Here is a 23,374-nt window from a genome sequence, read left to right on the forward strand (position 1 = left end):
CTAAAACCTTCATCAGTGGTCTTCTTGCATCCTCCGGGCTCCTCTTACGCTACTCTTTTTTTTTTCTTTTTTTTTTCTACTGTTCATTCGATGAGCTCTCCTGTCAGCATCAGTCATGTTTTACACAGCTAGATTAAAGTCTGCAGGGAGTGTGTAAAATGTTACTGGGTGAGTAAGCACGGCGCAGGTGCTCCACTGTAGATCCAGCACATGTCAGGGCTCACGCAGACCCGCTTGTCCTTTCCCATGCTGCTTTTTAACGAGGCATTTTGTTTAGTCGTCAAACGCTTCTTTTCTTTTTTTCTTTTTTTTATGGAGCTGGGAGAAGGCTGTTACAGATATTTGCAATGAGCTCTCATTCTGTGGTTCTTGAGCGTGTGTGTTATGAATTACGGAGGCTTATAATGAGTGCAGTGTGTCTCTGCAGCGAGGAGGGTCTCCAGCGGGCTCCTGGGAGCTGCAGTTTGTGGTGTCTGGCCTTGTGAGCTGAAGAAATATGCTTTGCATTGTTTGTACTGATTGAATGCACATAATAGAGAGGGTATAGTATGTTCTGTCTGAGTCCCAAGGGCTGTAGGTCAATTTTAAGGCCCACGTGAGGCTGATCTGACTGCTCCAAACTATCACTCACAAGTTAACAACCAGTATCTCTGGGGCTGTTTTCTGATCCAATAATCAACCAAAATGCTTTGGACAGCTTGAGAGGAAGGTCTGTGGCCAAGAAAAATGCCGGCTCTTGAGAGTCTTGAGGGTCTGGGAGGGTGCTGCTGTCTGCTCAGCTGCACTCCTCGCAGTTGCAGGCGAGGATGTATCTGTAAGTGGCCGTAATGCGAGTCCCGCCAGTGCAGCGCAGCCTCACCGCCTTCAGCTTGGAGGTGTGCGGCCGGCAGCAGGAGCAGGTGCTCTTGAAGGGCTGTTTGAGCACTGAGCTGAATGAGATGAGGGGGTCGGAGCGGGTTGTGTGGCTGCAGTGGCCCTCGCAGCGCGCCAGCAACACCATCTGGAAGAAAGACGTAGGCGAAAAGGCGACGTTATGAAAAATACAGATAAGTCGTTGACCTTCAGGCTCTTTAAGGGGAGTAAAAGGATGTTTGGGCTCTGTGTGTGTGTGTGTGTGTGTGTGTGTGTGTGTGTGTGTGTGTGTGTGTGTGTGTGTGTGTGTGTGTGTGTGTGTGTGTGTGTGTGTGTCTCAAAATCCTGTCAGCCTTGGCCTTGCACCTGCAAAATGAGAGATAGCCGTAAGAGCAGTCACACACTCCTACACCTGCTGCAGCCCAGGGTCACACATTTGAAAGAGGTTGGCCACTTTTTTTCTGTGCTGTTTAGAGGGAACAAAGCCAGCATATGAAACCTTTCCCCAGTTTAACCAATCAGCACACACACACTCACACGCACATACACAGCACCAGCCTGATTAGTGTTGTGACCGTCCGACCGGCATTCCTCTGTAGGTCACTGCATTCCTGTCGCCTCCCTAAACTGACTCCTGTGTCATGTCCTTCTGCCAGCTGCTGTGTGTCGCCACCCGTGTACCCACTTTGATAAAGGCCTGTCTGGGGCCATGTATGGGTGACACACACACACACACACACACACACACACACACACACACACACACACACACACACACACACACACACACACACACACATCAAGAGTGTTGTCGCCACTTTAAGACCATTTGTCTTTGTCCTGGCAGAGGATCAGGCTATCAAACTTTGGCCTCCTCTCTGTCTGCACCTTTCCTGCTTCTCCTTTTACTCATGAGCCACTACATTAAACAAACCTATGCAAGCTTCAGTACTGACACAGCACTGTTCAAGTGCCATAATGAACTATTATCGGGTGAACGTACACCATTTTAAACGACTCAGTTTGTACTTCTGTATATTTCCATTCTCATCGGTCACGGCTGATGGCCACCCCTCTCTGAGCCTGGTTATTTTGGAGGTTTCTTCCTGTTAAAAGTGATATAAAGTGATATAAACCATTACTAAGCAGTCATCATGGGCTCATTCAAGCAACTTTGTTCACTTTGGAGGTTCCTTGAGGAACATTTAGAGGCTCAATATCAAGAAAAGGTTATTGGAGGAGATTCTGATAACTCAAAACTTTCCCAAAGGAAACTTATTTAAAAAGTTAGTTAATTTATATTGCACATTTTCAAGATGTACAGTATACATTTTTTATTAATTTGCATCTTTATCAGTTTTTTCTAATTTTATTTATGATTATGTTTTATTATAGTGGAAAATAAAACATCACTAATAACAGAATCTAGTGACAATATATTGCTGTCGGAGGGATCGTTCTTTTAATACAGAAAAAAAGAAATTATTATTTTAGATGCAACATGTCAGGATCATTTTCCCTATTATTATTATTATTATTATTATTATTATTGTTATTAATTTTATTTGCGGTAGTAGTAGTATGTAATTTTGCAACAAACTGTAAATTTCCTTTGAACTATATTGTAAATGATTAAATATTACTAAATACAAGACTAGCTTTGTATTTATTATTTATATAATTATTTAATATTATATAATATACAAGTATTGTTGCTGTAATTTGGTGCTATATAAAGAAATAAAATAAAACTGAATAAAATTAAATAGGACATGACAGTAAAAAACTGAAGGTGGAGTGCAAAAGTACTGAAGCTGGATGCGTGTTAGTTGTGTAATAATTTTTAAAAGAATTATGTTAAATTCTTGGATTCTCACGATGAAAAGTTAGCTGTGATTAATCATGAAAACTCCAATATGACATGAACCTTGCATTCATCGGTCTGTTGTGTTTTAGTGACAGGCGCTGTGGTTACTTTTTATAGTTAAAACTTTAACTGATTAGCCTTTTTTCCTACTTTGGTTTTTTTATTGGCAGTTTTTAATTTGAATTTGAGGTTTTATGCTCTAAACTCAAGTACTTTTGTAATTAGGAATAATGGTGCTTATTTTGGCTGGAATTACTTCAGCGTTTCCAACAACAGCTGCTGTTTTACTTAAAAAAGTCACTGCTTGGATTTTCAGAGTAAAACTGAGCAGCATTGGACTTTATTTGAGCCGGGGTTGCTAAATGCACGTGGATCTGTTAGTTAACAATGTAATTACAGTGTGACATAAAGAATGTAAGCATTTGTCTTTTAAAAGTAATAAGTAATTAATAACAAATATTTCAAAATAAAAGCATTAAAACTTTGTCATCAACTAGCATGTCCGCAGCAGTGTTGGTGTCCAAGTTTAGACAGATGTAATTATGTTAAGAACTAAGATACTCAGAAATGAAGGATGAGTTTTCTGCAACCCTGCACTGAAATATTTGTGATTCCCGTGAGGAAGTCCCATATGTCCTAAAGACAAAATCCAGAGAGTCGACACAGTAATCTGTGCTGTCGTCAAATGGATAGCTTGTGTGACTGATCCATTCAGATGCATGGGACATGTGAAATATTTTCTTTTTTTGTCTATGTGTGTGGGGATGGGGGGTCTAAGGCATTTTGTTTGCTTACTGTAGTCTCTTACAGCAAGAATATTTTTTTCATACATTTAATATGTTATAGAGGGTTTTTTTTTTAATGTTTTAGAGGCTGAAGTGTCATCTTGGCCTTTAGAAGGTCTCTAGATCCACTTCCTGTTTTTTGTCGTTGCTTGGATGTGTGGAATGGCTCCCTGGGAGTAATGGCTGACACCTGGGTTGCTCATCTGCAGATATACAATTTGGGCCTACGGGCTCGCTGACCTCCAGATTATTTGTTTTGACTGAACGTTGTCACCATTATTTTTTTGGTTTACTTGCACAGCACTTGTTCACACAAGACACATGCATCACCGAAGAACGCACTCCATGTTAAACGTTTTGGTGAAACACTTGGTGAAAATCATGTGTGGTCTCCACATTCTCTTCTGCCCCATTGTGCTTGGGTTGTGAGGGCAGTAATACTTAAGAGGAATAACATGTTCAGTTCAGTTTCTCATATGAAAGCTTTTGCTTGATTTTATAGCCTTAGGTCACCTCAGGCTCTCCTGTGCTCTGATATTTTATTTACTGAACAACACATTGATTAATCAGCAGTGGAAGTAATAGTTAGTTGGAACCCTAATTATAAAAAATCTGTTTTTAACCTTGGAAATATTTTTTTAATGTAATTAAAATTATAATTAACCCTGTAATGCCAAGTATATCAGATTTGCACAAAAATCCTGGACGTAGCAAAAATGATACAAATTAAATCTTATACATGCAAATTCGTCAGGAGGGTCAACAAAGACTAGTTTGAAAGAAAGGAATTTTCTGGAAATTTTCAGGCTTTACAGGCTTAAATAAAACTCAAGGTGAAGAACTAGTTTTACACTGGTGATAACTGGTAAGTGTGTTTTGTGTTTTTGAACACGAATCAAAGGCGATTTCTGATAAATCCATTTATCAGATGGCTTTCTACATTTCTTTGAATAACTGGACCCTATAGTTGGTTTAGTGTCACATAAATAACAATGTACAGTATACTCACACATCAACACCAAAAACCCAGCAGGGGCGAAAATAAGCAGAGAATAAAGAGGGAAGAAAAAAAAATCAACATCTTGAACAATTTTTCACTCATTTTTACTGCACTGCAAAAAAACAAAACAGTACAATTTTTATGTTTGTGCACAAAAAAGTACAATAAATAACCACATCAGTGTGTGAACTATTGTTTTTTTCCTTCACAATTAAAATATCTTTAGCAGACTAAAGTTTAAGTGAAGCTAAGACGCGAAGAAAAATGCAAAGTGCATTTCAAGCGTAAGTGCAGGTGTTCCTGATCACACTGATCAAAGCTCTGTACCTCGACACAGCACAGCTTTCATTAATGTTATTAGCAGCAGCTGTGTTTATCTACAGTTTTATTCCAAAATGGCTGCTATGAATTTTGCTGTTTCGATGATTTTCTTTAGCTCCGGTGAAACAGGTCACAACTGCTGATGTTACTTACATTAACCCGAGAAAGCAGCAGTTCAGCACTGGCAGGAAAACCACACACTGCGGATCTCACCCGTGTGTTTTCATCATGTTTTTTGCTAATAAGTTGAGACAGATGCTCAGACAAGAGTTGCGTTAGCATCTAAGCAGGAAAGTCGTTCAAAAACAAACCCAATCCTATTTCTTTGCACGCTGCACAGTGCCAAGATAACCATAATGAAATCCCCAGGTTTATTTTTCTTCTCCCCTCAGATCCACAGAGGACATTATACAACTGCTTCCACTGGCTGAGTTGGGCTCTTCGCACCCTGTAAACTCAACTTTATTTGTGGAATTAGCGTAGTGATGGTGTAAGTTCAAATTTACAATGGAGGAGATTGCTACCAGAATATTACTCAACACCTGGGCTGCAGACAGCAGAGATTCGTCTGCAGCTGCTCTTTTTCTAGTCATACAGTACTGCTTGAGCTTGAGCTGCCCCATATTTCTTTGTTCCTAGGAAAACAGGAAAAATGTGTAACAATACACAGAGTATAGAAGGCAAAAACACACAAAGTCAGTGTTTTGTATGACCACTTTTATGACAACCTTTATAGCTTTCGTTATTTCTTTAAGGAATCGTTTTTCAGCTTTTTGAAGGTCAGTCAACGCTGTTCTTTGGATGTTTCTGCCTTTTGTTCTGTTTTCTGTCAAGATGATCCCACACTGCTTCAATAATGTTGAGGCCTGGGCTCTGGGGAGGCCAGTCCATGACTGATAGTGTCTCATTGTGTGTTTTTCTATCCAGATATGCTATTACTGTGCTGGCAGTGTGTCTGGGATCATTGTCATGCTGAAATATTAAGCTGTTGCCTATCAGAGTCTTTCCAGATGTTACTGCATGGCGGATCAAAATCTAACTGTACTTTTCTGCGTTCATAATTCCATCACTGTTGACAAGATCCCCAACACTACTGGCCCCTAGCCAGGACATGTTTTACAGATGGCTGTAGACATTCACTGTTGTCCCCCTCTCTTGTTCATACAAATCCTCTGATGATCCATCTCTATAAGACCTGGTGCCACTGACTTTTTTAGTCCAGTTCACTGTGTAATCTGGCATACCTCATCCAGTCTTGTTTCTTTCATTTAAGATACATTTGAAAAATCAAACCTTAATTGCCTCCAAATAATGTGGAACTTCTTGTACACACACAATTTTCTTCTGTCTTGATTATTGCTGCTCACTTTTCACATGCATTTCTCAGCCTCCTCAGCCCGTCTTCAGTTGGTACATAATGCAACAAAACAAAAACTAGCCGGCATTCAGAATCCATTTAAGAGTGTTACTAACAACATATAAAGCCCTTCATGACCGGGCTCCTGTGTATAAAGCAGACATATACTGAGACATCATAACTGCAGCCAACCTTATCTGATCGGGGTCTCTGTTGCTCTTATTTTAAAGCTTGTGGTAATCACGATTTTGTGGTTGTAGCTCAGGTTGGCTGAATCTGGGGTTTGTTTTAAACATCTGCTGCAATCTCATTTTTATAGTTTAGCTTCTACTTAATCTTTTGCTGTCTATTTGTGGCCTTTTGTTCTTCTGCTATGCGTGTATAGGACTGTGTATGCAGGAATGAAAGCGACTGGGTAATCGACTGTGTGCTTGCATGGTTGAACATGTGCACTTAACTTTAATGCATTTTTATCCAAACTATGAAGCCCTTTGTAACTGTGTTTTAAAAAGTTCTGTATAAATAAAGTTATTATAAGCAATGTTCCCTCTAAGCTGCGCGCGTGTGCAATTGCGCACTGCTGGCATGGTCTCTGCGCACAGAAAATCTGCGTTGTGCACAAAAAAAAAAATCTAACCTGAATTGAAATTAAAATTAAAACTTTAACAATTCTGTTTTGCAGTGTTAGTCAGTAAGTGACTGGCTGCTCCCGTATGGGATTAGAACGATGCCACCTTATCTCATAGTCCAGCCACTGATGCAATTCGCATTCGTATATACGCAGCTAATCAACGTCGTTAACAGGCTATGACAGCGTCCTTATGTGCCGACACCGGTGTTTTAGCTAGCAAACCGGCATGGCTGATGTGGAGTGAAGCCACGTTAATGACAACATGTACAACCATTGGAGATGTGAGCAGGACAGACGGAACAATTGATGGAAAAAGTGTGGACTTTATACCAGTTTTTAAATTGTGTTGATAGGCCACGTAAAACCCTCCCGACCCCCTCCCCCAGCCTTTCCTATTGGTGGAAAAATGTACCATGTGGACCAATCAAAAAATGATATGGCAACATGGCATTTAGTTGTTTAGGAAGGGGGAAGTTTTAGGAGTGACGGCGGTGTTTTGAGATGTGAGAGATTTGCGACGTTTAGCGCAAATCTTGTGTAGTTAGTGTGTAGTGTAGTCAATAGTTTTGTTGTGTGTGTCAGAACAATGAGGCGACTGCTGAATGTTACAGGTGTTACATGAGTGATACATCTCCTGTTGTCAGGCCTGCAGGTATCAGGCTGTTGTTCTCCTTTATCTCATAGTGAACAGAAATTATTTTTTGGAGTGGCACAAATAATTTGTGTGGCATCAAATTTGATGCAGAACAGCTGATTGTTCTGTAAATAGTTTGAAATGTTTATTTAAAAAAATGCCTTGGCTGCATTTTTAGGTAAACAGCTGCAAAAAACTTTGTTGTTTGCAAAACTCAGTTACTTTTTTTAAGAATTAACTATATAATTAATTGCCCACCATTGGTCATTATATACTGTATTTTGCAGACAGAGAGTTACAGGACTCTCTCCCAGACCACAGACTCATACTCATAATACAAGTCAGAGCAAAAAAATAAAAAATAAAAAAATAAAGTTGTGTTTTCAAAATTGGAGTTCAAGTTATTTTTACTTCCAATAGTGTTAACGTACTACACAGGTCATGAACAAGATTTTTTTAAATTTTCATTGTAAGTGGGCTAAAGCACTTAATTAAAAGTAGTCTAACATAAATGTAAATGCTGTAATTTGATTATTTTAATAAACTATGTAACTTGGATGGATTCGATGCTGGCGTGACCACAGTGCACACGTCTGCTGTTGCTCACAGTGGTCTAAGGGACCGCTCAGGGAGTTTGTGTGTTCGCTCAGACACATGAAAAATTAGAGGGAACATTGATTATAAGTACATTTTCCCTGTTTCCCTTCCTTCTTGCCTTCTTGAGACCATTTCTGATGGTCATCAAACTGAAGTTGGATCAACTGGAGTGCCAGATGCATCACTCAGGTCTTGTGTCAGTTTTTTTTTTTACTGGACTTTTTCCTGTTCCTTAAGAACGGGCCTTTCAGATACTGTTCATCTGATGTATATTTTTAAGCCTGCCACTTCTTCTTTTGTCCCCCAGTTTCCTCTAAATATTTCAGGGCACAATGCACAACATGATGAGATATGCCAACAAGTTTTCAGCTAACAGCTCTTTCCAAATCGCCTACTACTGCTATTTTATGTCTATCAAACTATGTGACAAAAGACAAAATAAAGTGACAGAAGATACTTTTAAAATTGTTTCTTTGCTAAATTGTCTGTGTAGACACAATACTGGCTCATCCCTTTGTTAAATGACTTTTGTGATACTAATTCATAGGTCAGCATTAAGGGATTTAAAACACAAGAATTAAAAATGAAAATCCTCTGAAAATGGTCAGGTACAAGGACTGGAATGAAAATTTTCAAAGAAAAGCTTTGAAACACCTTCAGACAACCTGAGGACCCATCACTCAAGACAACTTTAAAAGGACAGGGAAGTTTGGCTTTCAGAATCAAAATATAAAGAAATGACAGCTGGCTCAAACTTTTTGCACAGTACTGTACACAGCCAAAAACTTTAGATCCAGGGATCTAAAGGGATCGAGGGAATATGAAAGTGGAAAGACTCGAGGAACCAATATAGTTTACCCCAGAAAAGAAGCAAACAACAAAAAAGAACACAACAAAGCGTGAGGGCCCAGGAGGGAAAAAATCCCATCATTTTATTGGTTTCTATCCGCTGGCACTGCATATAAAACAAAGGACACGGCCACATGCTAACTAGCACATAACGCACCAGCACAAGCATAAATGCCGGCAACGAAGTCGGCCACTTACGTAGGTTACATTGTAGGCGCTACAAAGATTCACCACAGAAGTCTAAATCAGGCCTGAGGTGTAAAACAGTTGCTCAGTTAGGCTTCCACTCGGCTCTCTGTGCGCTGTAATAGAAAGCCAAGCTCATGCTGAGTGTGTGTTCAGCCCTGCCTCGCCTGAGCCGAGTTGCGGTTTGGCCACCTGCTTGATGCACTCAGAGTCAGAATATTAAAAAAAGACCAAAGAACAGATCACTCACGCTAGACAAGCAACTGCACTGGTGCGCAACAAAAGGAAAGAGGGAAAATCGACAGCACCTTCCCACAATAGCATTCACATGTTTGGTGCTACTCAATGGGATCATCAGTCTCTTTACGTCAAGTGGCTGTCTTTAAGTTGTCAGGATACACACCACACCATTGTTTAATCACTGGCTCTCCACTTTTCTTCTTCTTTCCTCACCCCATCTCTCTCTCTCCCTCTCTTTAGCACCTGGCAGTGCACGAGCGAGCAGGCTAACAGCGAAACAGCTTCAGCTAAATCTGAGCCCCAGCTGAGGTGCAGAATATGTCTGCAGCGTGGCCCATCTCCAGAACCACCAACACACACACACTCCTATGTGACTCTTCTAAAAGAGAGATGGAGATTAAGAGAGCAAAGGAAAGAATGATACACTAGAATGGTCAAATGGAGAAAGGCTTTCAAGGGGAAATGAGCAATACTAGTAGAAAGGAAGGAATTTGTGAGAAAAAATGTCTCTTAAGTCATTGCTGGGTATTATTCTTAGGCTCAGGGGCTTGGTTTGAAGCAAATGGCCCATTACCTTAAGGAGCTCTGTGCAACCTTAGAAAACCACTGTTATTACTGACACCTTCACCCAGGTGACCAGTAGGCTATAGCTCAGGTTCATGCTCAGCTTGTACTTTCGCCAGTCAACACTGTCCTGTAAAAAAATGTTGTTCTGTTGTATGTGCTGTATTTCTTGTATCTTGAACAGAAACCAGGAGACTGGTATAAATACTGGGTATCAACATAAAGACATCAAAGCTAAATTGCAGATAGCTTGCTAACCACCTCCTTGTTGAAAAGAAAACCATATTTTGTATAAAGTAAATATTACTCATAGATATCTTTGCCATTGCATGATTTACTAAAATCAGTACCATGTGACACTTTATAATCAATGATCACTTTAGCTGGGCAAGCTAACCAACTAGCATTTTCATTCAGATATGATTTTCACTGACAAGCAAGATGTGATTAGCCATACTCAGTTTTGGTAACTTTAGCAGATAAAGTCATTTTAAAATGTCCAGCTAAGTTATTAGATTAATTAGCAGACCCTGCTGTTTGCAGTTTGTCCGTGACTCTGAAAACCAAACATCCTGAAGTCCACCACAGTTTCCCCTGATAGTCAAATTTCCACTTCCATCTCCAGACCATCCAACTTAAATAAAACTGTGTTCTGGCTAATTTCAGCTCATCAGCTAACATGGACAACTTGATACCAACATCAGGTAGCTAGCTAACCTTATGTTTCATCCTGCAGTGTATGACAGGGCTTATTAGTTGACTTATGTTCTAAGCTGTTGTTTTCTGCTCTTGACACTTGCACTAGAAGGCAGACACTGAGCTACGCGGGGTGTAGAATAATTGTCACATCCTTTGGGTTTTTGTGGAAAAGCTCAATCACATCGTTCACACAGAAATCACACCACCGGCTGACAGAGGGAACTGAGAAACTCGGGGATGGTCTCATTTTTGAAGTTATATTGCACTCCATTTAAACACTGGCAACAATAAACATTTAATACATCAAACAAAGTAAAAGTCACATAACAAACATTGACAACTATCTAGATTTCATATAAAAGGTTGGCTTTTAGTGTGTTGGTAGGTGTGTTTACCTTGGAGTTGCATTTATAAATTGGGTGTGTGATGGTCTCCACAAAGTGATGCCTCATGCAGCGGTCTGGGTCAGCATCTCCCAGGTGTGCGTGTCCGTTATCGCTGGCCTTGTTGCTGCTGCTGGCAGAATGGACCAAGCCCAGGAGGGGGCAGCACATTAGAACCAGCAGAAGACCAGAGGGGGAGCCCCCAGAGATGGAAGGTTTCATGATCAGGCCACCCTGAGGCTCTTGATCCTCACGGGATGTCCAACGTGTAACGTAGTTGCTTTTCTTCCTCCTCCTTACAGAGTCTGTTCTGTCACAAGGCTGCACAAAAGGAGATTATCTTTGACTCTGCTTTGTTCCTGTCAGCTCACTGTAGGTTCAAATTCAGCAAGCTTTAGGTAGTAGGAGGGTTTCTTGGGCAGGCTGCTCCATCCCCCACTGCCTTAATCCATCAGGGTCTGGAAGCAGAAGACAAACATAACTGCATCAATGGAAACATGAAGAGATAAAGACCAGAAAAAGCAGCAATATTGCGTGTGGCCGTTCTATGTTTTGTCCACAAGTCAAACCGTTCCAAATGCTACAATTCGTGTGTAGTGGATGAAGCTATCTCCAGACATAGGTTTTTTTTTTTTGCCAGTTTTTGAGATTAATTATTTGAGTGTGTGCGTCTCAAGAAACTGGCCGTCTACTTTGTCTCATTTATTCCACGCTCAACCCAGTACACCCACACACGGCACACACATGTAGACACATAAGTCCTTGTGCTTTTATTACAGAAGAGAAACTTAAGCCATGCACAAACAGCCCGCAGCCGGGCCTTTTCCTCTCCCCAGGAATGACTTTTTCATTAAAATAATTCACTTTCCCAACAAGCTCTCTCATGACTGCAAGCCCTCTGCATATTTTCACATTTATTTAGGCAATTCTTTTTTTCGACTTCATAGTTTTATAGTCCTTCTGACAATAGAGTTTGTGTTAAAAGTGAGCCTGGTTCTGGCTGCGGCAGGTATGTTGAAATGTGTTGTGAATTAAGTGCATGGTAGGGTGAGAGATGGAGAAAGGAGCAAAATAGTCGTGTTAAAGTTTATTAACTATTACTATCTATCTATCTATTTTCACGAGCTACCCATAAATTCATGCTTTGTGATAATTTTAAATACTTTGACCCAATTTATACTTGTGTGCTAAAGGTTTACGAAGAAGTGGTTACACATGGAGTCGCAGGAGCTGTATTTATGCTTAAGTGGGGTTTTTTTTAAACACGTACAATTAAAGTGTAAATCGTTGCTTTGTAAATGTAGGTGCTCATTAGTGTTGCTGTGGAAAAATATGTCTTTTACACAGTTGCTTTGGGATGAGAAGAAAATATCAGCAGTCTGATCTTGCATAATTGCATAATTATGATGAAGGAACTGACCTCACAGCCCATTGTTCCTTCAGGGGGCTGGTTTCAGTCATTATGCAAATGTACTGTTTATAAGATTGAGGAAACCTGTAGTCAGCTGAGACTGAAGAAGTCACTTGGATGAGTGACGAAACGTTTCTCCCACTGAAAACGCTACGTCCAGATGAACAGAATCAACTCTTGGAGATCAGTAGTCTGATGTTGCTTGTACAATAGTTAGAAAAATTCCAGGTTATATAAAGTGGTAGGTCAGATGAATATTCTGTTCCTTATTACTCCTCAACTAAATGAATATGTATTTAATTTCAGGGACAACTATATAACCCCACTGATGTATTTTCCACTCTGTCATATGTCAATCATATGTTATTCATTGTCACCGGTAAGTGCTTTAATCCTTGAAGTTGAGAAAAGTTTAACGTTTGAGCATAAATGACTAGCCCACTTCATGCTGCTGACATTTGTTTCCCTCACTGTCACTTGTGACAGAGTAAATGTGTGAATGGTAAGATGACCTAATTGCTCTCTATGGTCTGAGGTTGCCATGTTGCTGGTTGTTGCTTCCTGTGTAGACACCTCTTGACATATGATGAGTACAAGTATTTATTAAGTGATAATGTCTACTTAAAAGGTTTGTGAAATGTAACCTATTTGAATAGTACTTTGATAATACTTGGAAATTATTGAAATTTTAACTCAAGACAAGTTGTAACTAACTCTTCAGTCAGTTACTTTTAGTTACATAACTAGGCAAGAAGTGGAGTTACATTACATTAGAAAATGAAAATGTAACTTTAATGCATTAGTGTTATTGTGAGTGTGTGTTCAAACATCTGCTAATCACCCACCTGAGCCTTCTATGCATCCAGTTGCCTTTCTCATGCAATATGCACTATTTTAGTTGCTTTAGCCTAGTCACAGTTCCACCCGATATCATGGAAAAACGTGTAACAGACATCCACCGTGTCCATTTCACGCTTTGCCTCTCCAAAGCATGAAAAGGACATGCATGCAGAAGCTGCAGTACCAGCAGGGGAGGTAATATATTGAAAGCCAAGAAGTCGCTATTGACCAAGGATGGAATGAAGTACATTCCAGGGTCCCTAATCACCAGAAACAATTTACAGTAATTTGCAGCAAGTGGCTGGTACTGCTAGTAAAATTATCAAACCTAAGGAAACATCTTCAGCCTGTAGAGAACTTTTCTGTTTTATTATTTACAAGCAATGCATTTGGCACATGACTGAATTACTTATAGTCTTGCGTTTTAAAGCTATGTCTAGCAATTTGTGACCTACTACATTTCAAAATAACTTCCCAAATAGGTCAGTTGCACTAAATGTGTTATAATATGAACAGAGACAATACTTTCACAAAATACGAATACATGAAATTCTGTTATTATTATCATTTTTATTACATCCCTTTTCAACACTGCACCATCTTGCACTCACTTCTTCATCTGAACTAAAACCAAGCATCTATTTCGGGTGAAACCTTTACCCCATCTCTCCATCTTCAGCTCCCCTTTAGTTCAACCCCAGTGTTTTTCTTTCTAAGGGGGAATCATTTAACCTTAACATTCCTCTTGAGAGAAATAGAAGTATCATTTGGCCTGTTAAAATAAATATTCCCCGAGATGTTTCGTTGGCTTGTCGAACATGTGCTGCAGGGTTTACATTGCAGTCGGCTCATGCAACAGGCTGCTTTAGACAGCCAGCACCCATCAGCACTTCCAGCTTTGCCAGCCATACCGTTACAACGAACACTGTTATCCCCGTCTCTGCTGCTGGTATCGCTATCAGCATCATTAGTGTGCATGTCTTAGAAATTACACAGTCAAGTCACTGATAATCGAAAGTGTGTACAGTGGAATCAATTCAGTTCCCATATAAGACAGAGTAAACGAGGAAAATAGAGGCATCAGCCAAAGTGGACATTGAAGCAGATGTTGGCTTGTTTTTACTAGATCAACATGATCTACATATTTACGTGCACCTATGTGAATATAGCTTACAAAAGTAGAATAAAACTAGACATGAAAAAAATATCTATTATGAAAAAAATAAATAAATTACACTACACTAACACTAACTGTAATGATTTTGTGAACTTTGAAAAAGAAAATAAAATAGAAATATAGAGGAAATATCCTTTAGTGTCTGGTAAAACTTTAATTACAGCTTGCCTGATGACACTGAGGGACATGTTTATCGAGACTCTGAATGTCCACAAGAGTCAACTGCTGAGTTCTGTTTTTATTGTAATAATTGTACAGATTTTCTTAAATCTTGCCTCTGATAATTCCCTTTTATACAGTAACAGTTAAAATAGACTTAAACTCTGATGCTAATTAAAAACTAAAAGTAAACATTTTAAATACTAATCTGAAACAAGAAAATCCACTTTGGAAACTAACTGAAAATAATACAAAATGAAAGCTAATTTGAAAATACAAAACTATGATAACTGATCCATTTAAAGACCAGATTAAGCAGCAAAGGGGCAGTGAGACAAAAATTTGCTGTCGGGCTCCTTTTGACCCGAGACTACCCTCACTTATGCCTCTGTGCACACCTTGCATGCCCTGTGGCCTCCAAATTCCCTTTCAGTGCAGTGCGCACTACAGAGTACACATGACAGCTTCATTACATTCCCAGAGACCCAGAAAACAACCAATACTCAAGTGGTAAAACAGTTCTTAGGTTTTCTGCATGTCAGCTGAATATGTGGTAAACAGGTTTATTTTTCAGTGAATGTGATCTTACTACCCTACAAAATCTAAGCAATGTGGACTCAAAAAATTAACTAGACCTTTCTTCCAGCCTCCATAATCAAAAACACTTGAAATGATCAATGCAACAGGAAAGAGTTTGCTCAAAGAAGCATAGCAACTTAGTGAGCAGGTGGCAAACAAATTTGTGCATATAGCAGTTAAAAAGTCAGATACCTTCCAAAAAATTCAGTGGAGACAACGACTTAAGAGGACTTGACACTACAGACCTACATTCAGCAGAGGCTGAGAGACATATCTACAATGAAGTGGAATACTGCTTAATATCTACTGTATTCAAACACACAGATGTCTGGATAAAATGGTCATTATCAACTTCAATTATGATAATATGGTTTCCCTGCTCTCAACTGACTAAACAACGAATTATTGACGATTCAACTGATTTTCCCTTTCAAATTGCCTATTAAAAGTACACATGCAGTCAATCTGTGAATTTTCTGGCTCCTGTAGTTTTGGCGCTCAGTGACAGCTGGATGCTGCCTTAGCTGGACGACAGTCTGGTTTTGGATGAAAGAACAGAAAACATATGTATGTGATTGCAGCATCTCCTAACCCACTTTTTAAGGGAAATGTGTTTAATCAGTTCAGATCAAACATGACAATGTAACTGTATTTAGGTGTTTTCACAGGAAAAACATCCGCAGTGTTTCCTCATAAATCAAAATTTCCGCTCAGAACATGTGTTTTTGTTAGACAACAGGCCTTACCATGAAGCAAAACAATCAAAGATAATGACAGGAGTGAACCGCCTAGTAAATACCAGGACAGTCAAGCAAACTTTATTTTACCCTAAATCTCATAATTTTGGTCTCCAGCCAGCTCTGCGCTCTCTGATTACTAATTAGTTGAGCTAGCCAGACATTTCCACCTTTTTATGTGCACCAGGGAGATGACTTTCTACTGACTGTCGTCTGCTTGTTATGTATCCATCTGAGGCAGCTTCCCTCTAACATCATTGCTATGCAAGCGGGGACGTGCCCTTACCGCAAGGTGACCACACATCATTATTACTGTCTCTTTTGGCAACTCATGCTTAAACTCTGAAAGCTGGTCGTATCAATACAGAGCTACGAATGGCAGCTGACTCAGATAATGGGGGCTTTCAGGATAATATATGGAGATTGTATCTGGCTGAGTGAGTTCATTACTGCACTGTGAATGTACAAACTGAGAACTTATTAATGTGTGAAATGCCAGGTACCTTATACTCTCACCTATCCAATTCATATTTATAGAGATCTTAGAGTTTAGAAAAACAAGCTCTATTGCCCCGTCCACCCCATTCCCCCAACTGATCCAAGTATAATGACCAGCAAACCCGAGACCGTTACGGTCCATATCTTTCCTGGATCTATTGTTTGGAATCAACCCCATCATCAAGTCCAACCAAGCTTGTCTTTCTGATATAATTACAAAAACAAATCCCCATGGTGTTCCACTTAAACCTGAACCTTTTCCTTTTTCCAAAAACAGTCCCTCTATCGTTCCTTTCCCATCACATCTTTCTCTTTAATCCCCAAGACCAAGCAGTTGCACCGGTACCGTCTGATGTCTGATAGAAATGATTATTTCTGGGAGGAGTGCTGGATACAACCTCATTATGTCACCTTGGGTCCTTACTGCTTTCATTATAATGTGCTGCTATGTGAGCAATACAACAAGTCATTAATTCTGAATTACCCATGAAATTTCACCTCAATTAAAGTAAACAACCTCCTTTGATGATCGTTGTAGAAAAATTGCTGCAAGACCAGGTCCAATCCCATAACCTCCAGCAAAAAAACCACCTCATCCCTCACATCCATCCATCACATGGATAACTTCCATTTGGTGTATCACATACATCACTCGAATTGATTTTACTTTAACAAATCCAGGTTCTTAGTTCTGTTAACTGAAAGCCTGTGTCCCGATATCCGTGACAGGAATCCATGTTCAGAGCTTAGTGGAATAGGAACACTGCATGAGGTAACACTACAGGAAGCAGCAGCTGGACCGCTGCTTCAGAGTGTTAGACTTGTACTGTTCTAGCAAAGAAGGAGAAAGTATGTTGTGTTCTACAGAAGCCAGGGACATGGGGGAGATATGCTGAATTAGCTATCACAATATTGCCAAGTCTAAGGCAAAAACAAGTAGTCCAGAGTAGCATTATTACAAGAGGAGAACGATAGAGTTGTGGGGTGTTTTTTTATGTAGATATTGAGTTAAGACCACCACTAATAAAGACAGAACTTTCAACTAAGTACAGTTACAACATATTAAAATGTTTAATATGTTACCTTAATTAAGATGGTTACACAAGTAAGTTGAATACACTGCTTAGAACTAACTCTTTAATGTGTACAGCTGGCGCGTAAAAGGGGTCTTAAATTACAAAAATTACGATTATAAAAAGCCTTAATGTGTATTGCTTACTTGGAAAGGTTGCCTGAAGAAAGCCTCTTTTCTCTCTGTAGAGAACATGGCACCACAGCTTAGGTTTGCAAAGCTGTACCTGAATGAAAAACGAGACTTCTGGAACAATGTTCTTTGGACAGATGAGACAAAAGTGGAGATGTTTGGCCGTGATGCACAGCACCACGTTTGGTGAAGCATATCAGCACAAACATCTCACACCAAATGCCAAGCATGGTGGTGGAGGGGTGATGGTTTGAGTTTGTTCTACAGCCACGTGACCTGGGCACCTTACAGTCACTGAGTAAACCATGAACGCCTGTGTATACGCCTCAACCCAAATGAAATGCTGTGGCGGGACCTTAAGAGACTTGTGTATAAACAAATGCACACAAACCTCAATGAACTGAAGCAACATTGAAAAGAAGAGTGTGCCAGAATTCAATGTGAGAGTCTGATAAAGCTATGTAGAAATGGATTACTTCACATTATTGCTGCTAAAGGTGGTTCTACGAGCTACTGAGTTCATGGGGTGTATTAGAGTCAGGTGAAAATGCAGCGTCATGAATGTACGCTTTGGCTTGTGAAGTAAGGAAGCACACTCTAAACCCTTTTATTGAAACATAACATTCTATTTACAAATTCATTCACATCATTCATGTGGAGAAATTCAGAGCTTGACAGACCTGAGATGACAGTGAGTTACTAAGAAATGATTGTAAAATCATTTAGCAAAAAGCTAATAGTTTTAGCTTTAGATTCTTCGTGAACATCCCGCTTCTTTGGCCTATACCAGGTAAATGGCATTTATCCATTACCTTTATTTATCCTTTACCTATCTTACCCCAACCGGTCACGGCAGATGGTCACCCCTCCCTGAGCCTGGTTCTGCCGGAGGTTTCTTCCTGTTAAAAGGGAGTTTTTCCTTCCCACTGTCGCTCATGGGGGGGGGGGGGGGGGGGGGTCATATGATTGTTGGGTTTTTCTCTGTATGTATTATTGTAGGGTCTACCTTACAATATAAAGCACCTGTTGTTGTGATTTGGCACTATATAAATAAAATGGAAGTGAATTGAACATATCGGTAGAGTGCGTCCACTGCTTCAGGTCTTACTCAAACAAATTGGAACTTCAGTAATTTGGCACAAAGGCCTCCAAATCTAAAGCAATCTCTTTTCCTCTTTAACTGACCAACATGAAATTCCCAGTACTCAGAAACTAATAAGAGTGCCAAAGCTGGAGGCCCAGAGGCAGACGAAATTATTACACAGCATGTATTATTTGCACTGTAACTCCAGGCCTATCTCTAGATCTGTGCTTATTACTTATAAAAAGACATATCATCTGTCATAGAACAAATCAAATTAAACAAACTCTCCTTCATTTTTATATAACTTTAGCAGCATAGCCAAAGGGCGGCTAATTTAAAAAAGGGCTCTGTACCTGCAAAGAGATCCAAACTGGGTTAAATATATAATATGTGGGAATCCAAACCACATTACTACAAACACAGCCCCTCCTTACACACCACAGTTTGTGTGGTCTGAAGGTTTTGGCTTCAGCTAGTTATGAGAAGATAATTCCAAGCTTAAGAAGTGCAGACACTGTGATGCCTCTCTTAGAGGCTACTGTGGGAAAGATGCCTCCCCACGCTCACCTGGGATACAGAGACCGATCATGACGGGTCTGAAATACAGGCAGGCCAGATCTGTGAAAAGCTTCAGGTTTTTGACTACTTTCGGAGTATCTGTGGTGAACAGTTTTCATTATTTTCTTACCATTTATAAAACCAAGCAATCGATCAGTTCACACAGACAGATCAGTGACAGCAAGAACTGATTTCCCTGTTTTCCACTGCTCTAAGATGCACAAACACAAGTCATAATGAAAACTTTTGTTCAAGAGGTACAAGTGAAACAATTACGTTATCTCAAAAATCTGTTATGAAAAGTGACACTGCGCTGACGCCCCAGTGTACGTGCCATATGTTGTGTAGAACAGAATTGCACAATACTTGTTACCATGTTTTCTTCTTAGCAGTGGGGTGCAAGTATAAATATCCCCTGCCCACCTTACTTATGGGTTTTCATCTCACACACACAAACCCTCACATATGTACATAAGGGCTGTGTCATGTGGTATTCTCGTGGGTGTTATTATGCTCCTGCTCTGGGGCTCTGAACATTGCTGGGATGTTGGTGTGTGACGGCACATGGGCTGGGTAGGGGAGTCGGATCTTCTGAGGGATCCTCTGCTTTATCACCTATGCCTGGCGGCAGCTGAGTACACAGTTGTTGTCCAGTGATGGGCCTGTCTGCAGTCACAATGGGGAGCTCGGGTATTAAGCCCCCGCTGCCCTGCTGAGAAAAACAGGTGCATCACAGGACGATGGAGGAGATGGAGTGAGGGCGAGGTGACAGGTAGAGCGGGGGGAAAGATGGTTTTATGATCTGTCATGAATAACTCAATCTTGCCTTCTCTCCTACATTTACTGCTACATCATCACCCTCGCTGCTGATCTGCCCCTGCTCTGTATCACGCCCAGAGTTTACGTCATGATTTTCTATTCACCACCACCTGCCCTCATCCCCAACCTCACCCCCTCCATTGTTTCACCAGCTTTTAATAAACTAAAGGGCAGATTCCTGACTGCAGTGAAGTGAGGGGGGGTGGGGGTGTACAGAACCACAGACCTGTCCAACCACACACACACAAACACACACACACACAGTTTGGCATGCAGAGTGCCAAGCTCTTCCACTGTCTACTGACGCCAGCTCTCAAAACGCACACACAAACTTACTCTTCCTCTCTGTCTAAAACACACACACATTCACCCTCTCTTACCCTCCCCACGCGCCACTCTCCTAAAAGCTAAGCTCCTCACTAAATATATCCCCCCCCCCAAGTAAAGATAAGACAAACAGTGTGGATTTGAGAGCACTGTACAGCCAATGACAGGCGGCCGTGTGAGCTGGAGCTAATCTTGTGTTAGCTTTACAATTTAGGCTTCTCAGAAACAGTGGGAAATAAGAGGCACTGAGATTGGAGAATACACAGGGAAGGCATTTGTGTAAATATTCTCCAGTTTCTTTTTCTTCTCATTTAACCAGAGTGTGGGAGCTGTTTGTTGACCGCTTTGATAAAAACAGAACCCCCTAATCTTCCTGAGTCAACACGCATGCACCTCAAATCCCAACTCCATCTCCTCTGCTGTTCTCTCCATCCGTATCAGAAAGAAGTGGGGGGAAAGAAAAGCTGTGGTGAGCTGTGGGCTAAAAAAGCTGCGCATGTAACTAGATCGATCCTCAATGCAGCTCCAGGCCTAAGGCGTGTTTGAAAAAGAGGGAGCGAAAGGAGTCTTGGACGCATTTGTTTTATCACTCTGGACCGGGTTTCTTTGGGCAGCAGATATCTGCCACATGCTCGTCTGGGTGGTTGGTGTTAAGGATCCCCTTGATGGCCTCAGGTTCGTGTAGAGCATCCATTTGTCAGAAGCACATTCCTGTGGCAGTGAGACATTGTGAACTGCCAATCGGAGCTTCAGCACTGTCCAAATAAATATACTCACAATGGGTCCCAGTGTGTGTGTGTGTGGGTGTGTGTGTGTGTGAGAGAGAATATGAAACATGAGACACAAAACCAAGTGTGTGCTGCTCTGCCAGAGTATTGCTGTCTATCTGCACCTGGCTGAATGTGCAGTGTTTCAAACACACCTCCTACTCCTCGTCTTCGCCTTTTTCTCTTCCCCAAACAGTTCAGAGGTGATTCTCAGAGTCTGCGGCACTTCTTTCGTTACCGCGCAAACTGTTTCTCATCTGGTGTCACCGGAAGTGGACGGAGATGTCTGGAGGGCTGTTTGCATCACACGGTCTCAATCTCTTTCTTTTTTTCCGCCCCGTCTTGTGTCATGCTCTCTCACTCTCACCTCCTCCAGCCCTTCTTTTCTCAGCCTCTCTCACACATCTCAGTTTCATTCTGTTTCTCCTATTTATTGTGTCTTCCTCCTGGCTCTGCCCGTCTCTTTCTTTCTCGGATGTTTTTTTTCCCTTTCCTCCTACTTGGGCTTCTTCTCCTACCCCACTCACATTATCCCACACTCTTTTGTAGCCACTTCATTTTTCATTTAAACACCTTCTCCCTTTATCATTCTCACACACACGCCTCTCCTCCTCAGTCAAATCAAAGTGGTAGCTCGCCTCCTCCTCCTCCTCCTACCTACCACAGAGTCTATTGTATCTGTCATCATGTACTTCTAGCATAAGCCAGCAGCCTCGGGGTCCAACATAACAGGCCAAGTCAATCATACACTTACAGCCATGAACGCACACACCTGTAAAACACATATTCATGCATCTCTGGAGATGTTCACTATTAACGCACTATTAACGTCCCGCAAGCCACGCGGGTTCCCACTATCCTTCCAGCCTCGCTGTCAGTGCCTGATTAGCAAATCCACCGGCGCCAACACAAACATGTTTCCTCTTATTACAAATCATGTCACACTGCGTCCTAATCACAACCACTTGCAGTTTATGGACTCACACGGTGTAGAACCGACCTGCAGTAAAAAAGGAATGCACACCTGAGCTTAGTGATGTGCAACAGAGGAAGGGAGGAGGAGGGGGAGAGAAAAAAAAAGTGAGCAGGAGTGTCACTCAAACTCTCTTTGAGCGAGCCCATGTGTGATGCACGTACAGCTACGTAAAAATGCACACACGTGAAACACATCCAGGGTATAGCAGTGAATACTTGGATCCTTGATGGCATGCCTGATACAGAGTTTGATTAACTACATTTGCAGCACACAGAGTTATAAAAAAAGACAACAGGATGCACCCAAATCTGCAGGAGTGCAGATTCAGAGGTGTGACACCCAGCCTGATGGTCTTACCTTCAGTGACCGGCAGCAGAAAGACAGCAGAGGTATCCGGAGAGGCTGCATGCAACACTGGATTTGTTGTTCAACTGTTGTTTCCCAGCCAGCTCCTCTCTCCTCTTGTTTCTACCTCTCTCTCTCTCTCACTTACACACACACAGACACACACTGATTGTCTGAGCGCGCCTCTCTCCTCCCTCTCTCTCTCTCACCTCTGCTTTCTCTCTCTTTCTCCCTCCCTTGCCCCCCTCTCCCTTACTTTTCTTTAACAGGGAAATCACCAGACAGAGGGAGCAGCCTGGATGCTCCCCGCCTATGAGGACGCTCATCACATGTGGATCGTGACACAGCAATCGTATATCATACGCCCTTTTCCCTCTTCCCTCTCTCTCGCAGGCACACCAGCTGACGCACCGACATGCTCCGCAGCGGCAAATGGGAATTCCAGGCTTGGAACGACTCTGCTTGCCCCATCAGGAGAGAGCTGACCAAAAGCTGCAGCCAGTTTTTTACGAGGTCAGGGTTATAAAACTGTTAGCAGATTTAGTTTATTTAAAAACAACTGGCCCCTGCGGCCCTTCCTCTTCAGGCGGCGTCGTCTCCCCCCCATGACACAGGGGGTAGGGGCGAAGGGGTTTGCAGGTGTGGTGGTGGTTTGGAGGGGAGGAAGGAAGGGGAAGGAGAGAAGCATATTTGGGATTGCAACTCTGAGATACCATTTACTTCCATTAGAAAAGCAAAGCTACACATACGCTGAATATATTGAAAAAGGAGACATTATGAAAAGCGCCAAATTATAACCGAATGAAGGACTTATTTGCCAAAAATCACTCTGTGTTTAAAACACAGACACACAACCCGGAGGGGAGGGGAAATATGAGCACAAACCTAAAGCCAGTTGTATGTTTAGAAATGATGAAAACAAACTGCA

The 23,374-nt window shown here is 41.2% G+C and overlaps 1 protein-coding gene across 1 annotated transcript; it reads right to left on the reverse strand.

Moving 5' to 3' along the window:
* Nucleotides 1-253: 253 nt before the first annotated feature.
* ndp (norrin cystine knot growth factor NDP) lies at nucleotides 254-22,631 on the reverse strand. Its single transcript, XM_063498743.1, has 3 exons — nucleotides 22,459-22,631; nucleotides 10,978-11,423; nucleotides 254-1,000 (listed from the first exon to the last, which is right to left on the reverse strand). The coding sequence occupies exons 2-3, from the start codon at nucleotides 11,185-11,187 to the stop codon at nucleotides 776-778; spliced, it is 435 nt and encodes a 144-aa protein (XP_063354813.1). The 5' UTR covers nucleotides 11,188-11,423; nucleotides 22,459-22,631; the 3' UTR covers nucleotides 254-775.
* Between the last annotated feature and the right edge of the window lie 743 nt (nucleotides 22,632-23,374).

This window comes from Pelmatolapia mariae, linkage group LG16_19 (assembly GCF_036321145.2).
Source record: "Pelmatolapia mariae isolate MD_Pm_ZW linkage group LG16_19, Pm_UMD_F_2, whole genome shotgun sequence".
NCBI classification, from domain to species: domain Eukaryota; kingdom Metazoa; phylum Chordata; class Actinopteri; order Cichliformes; family Cichlidae; genus Pelmatolapia; species Pelmatolapia mariae.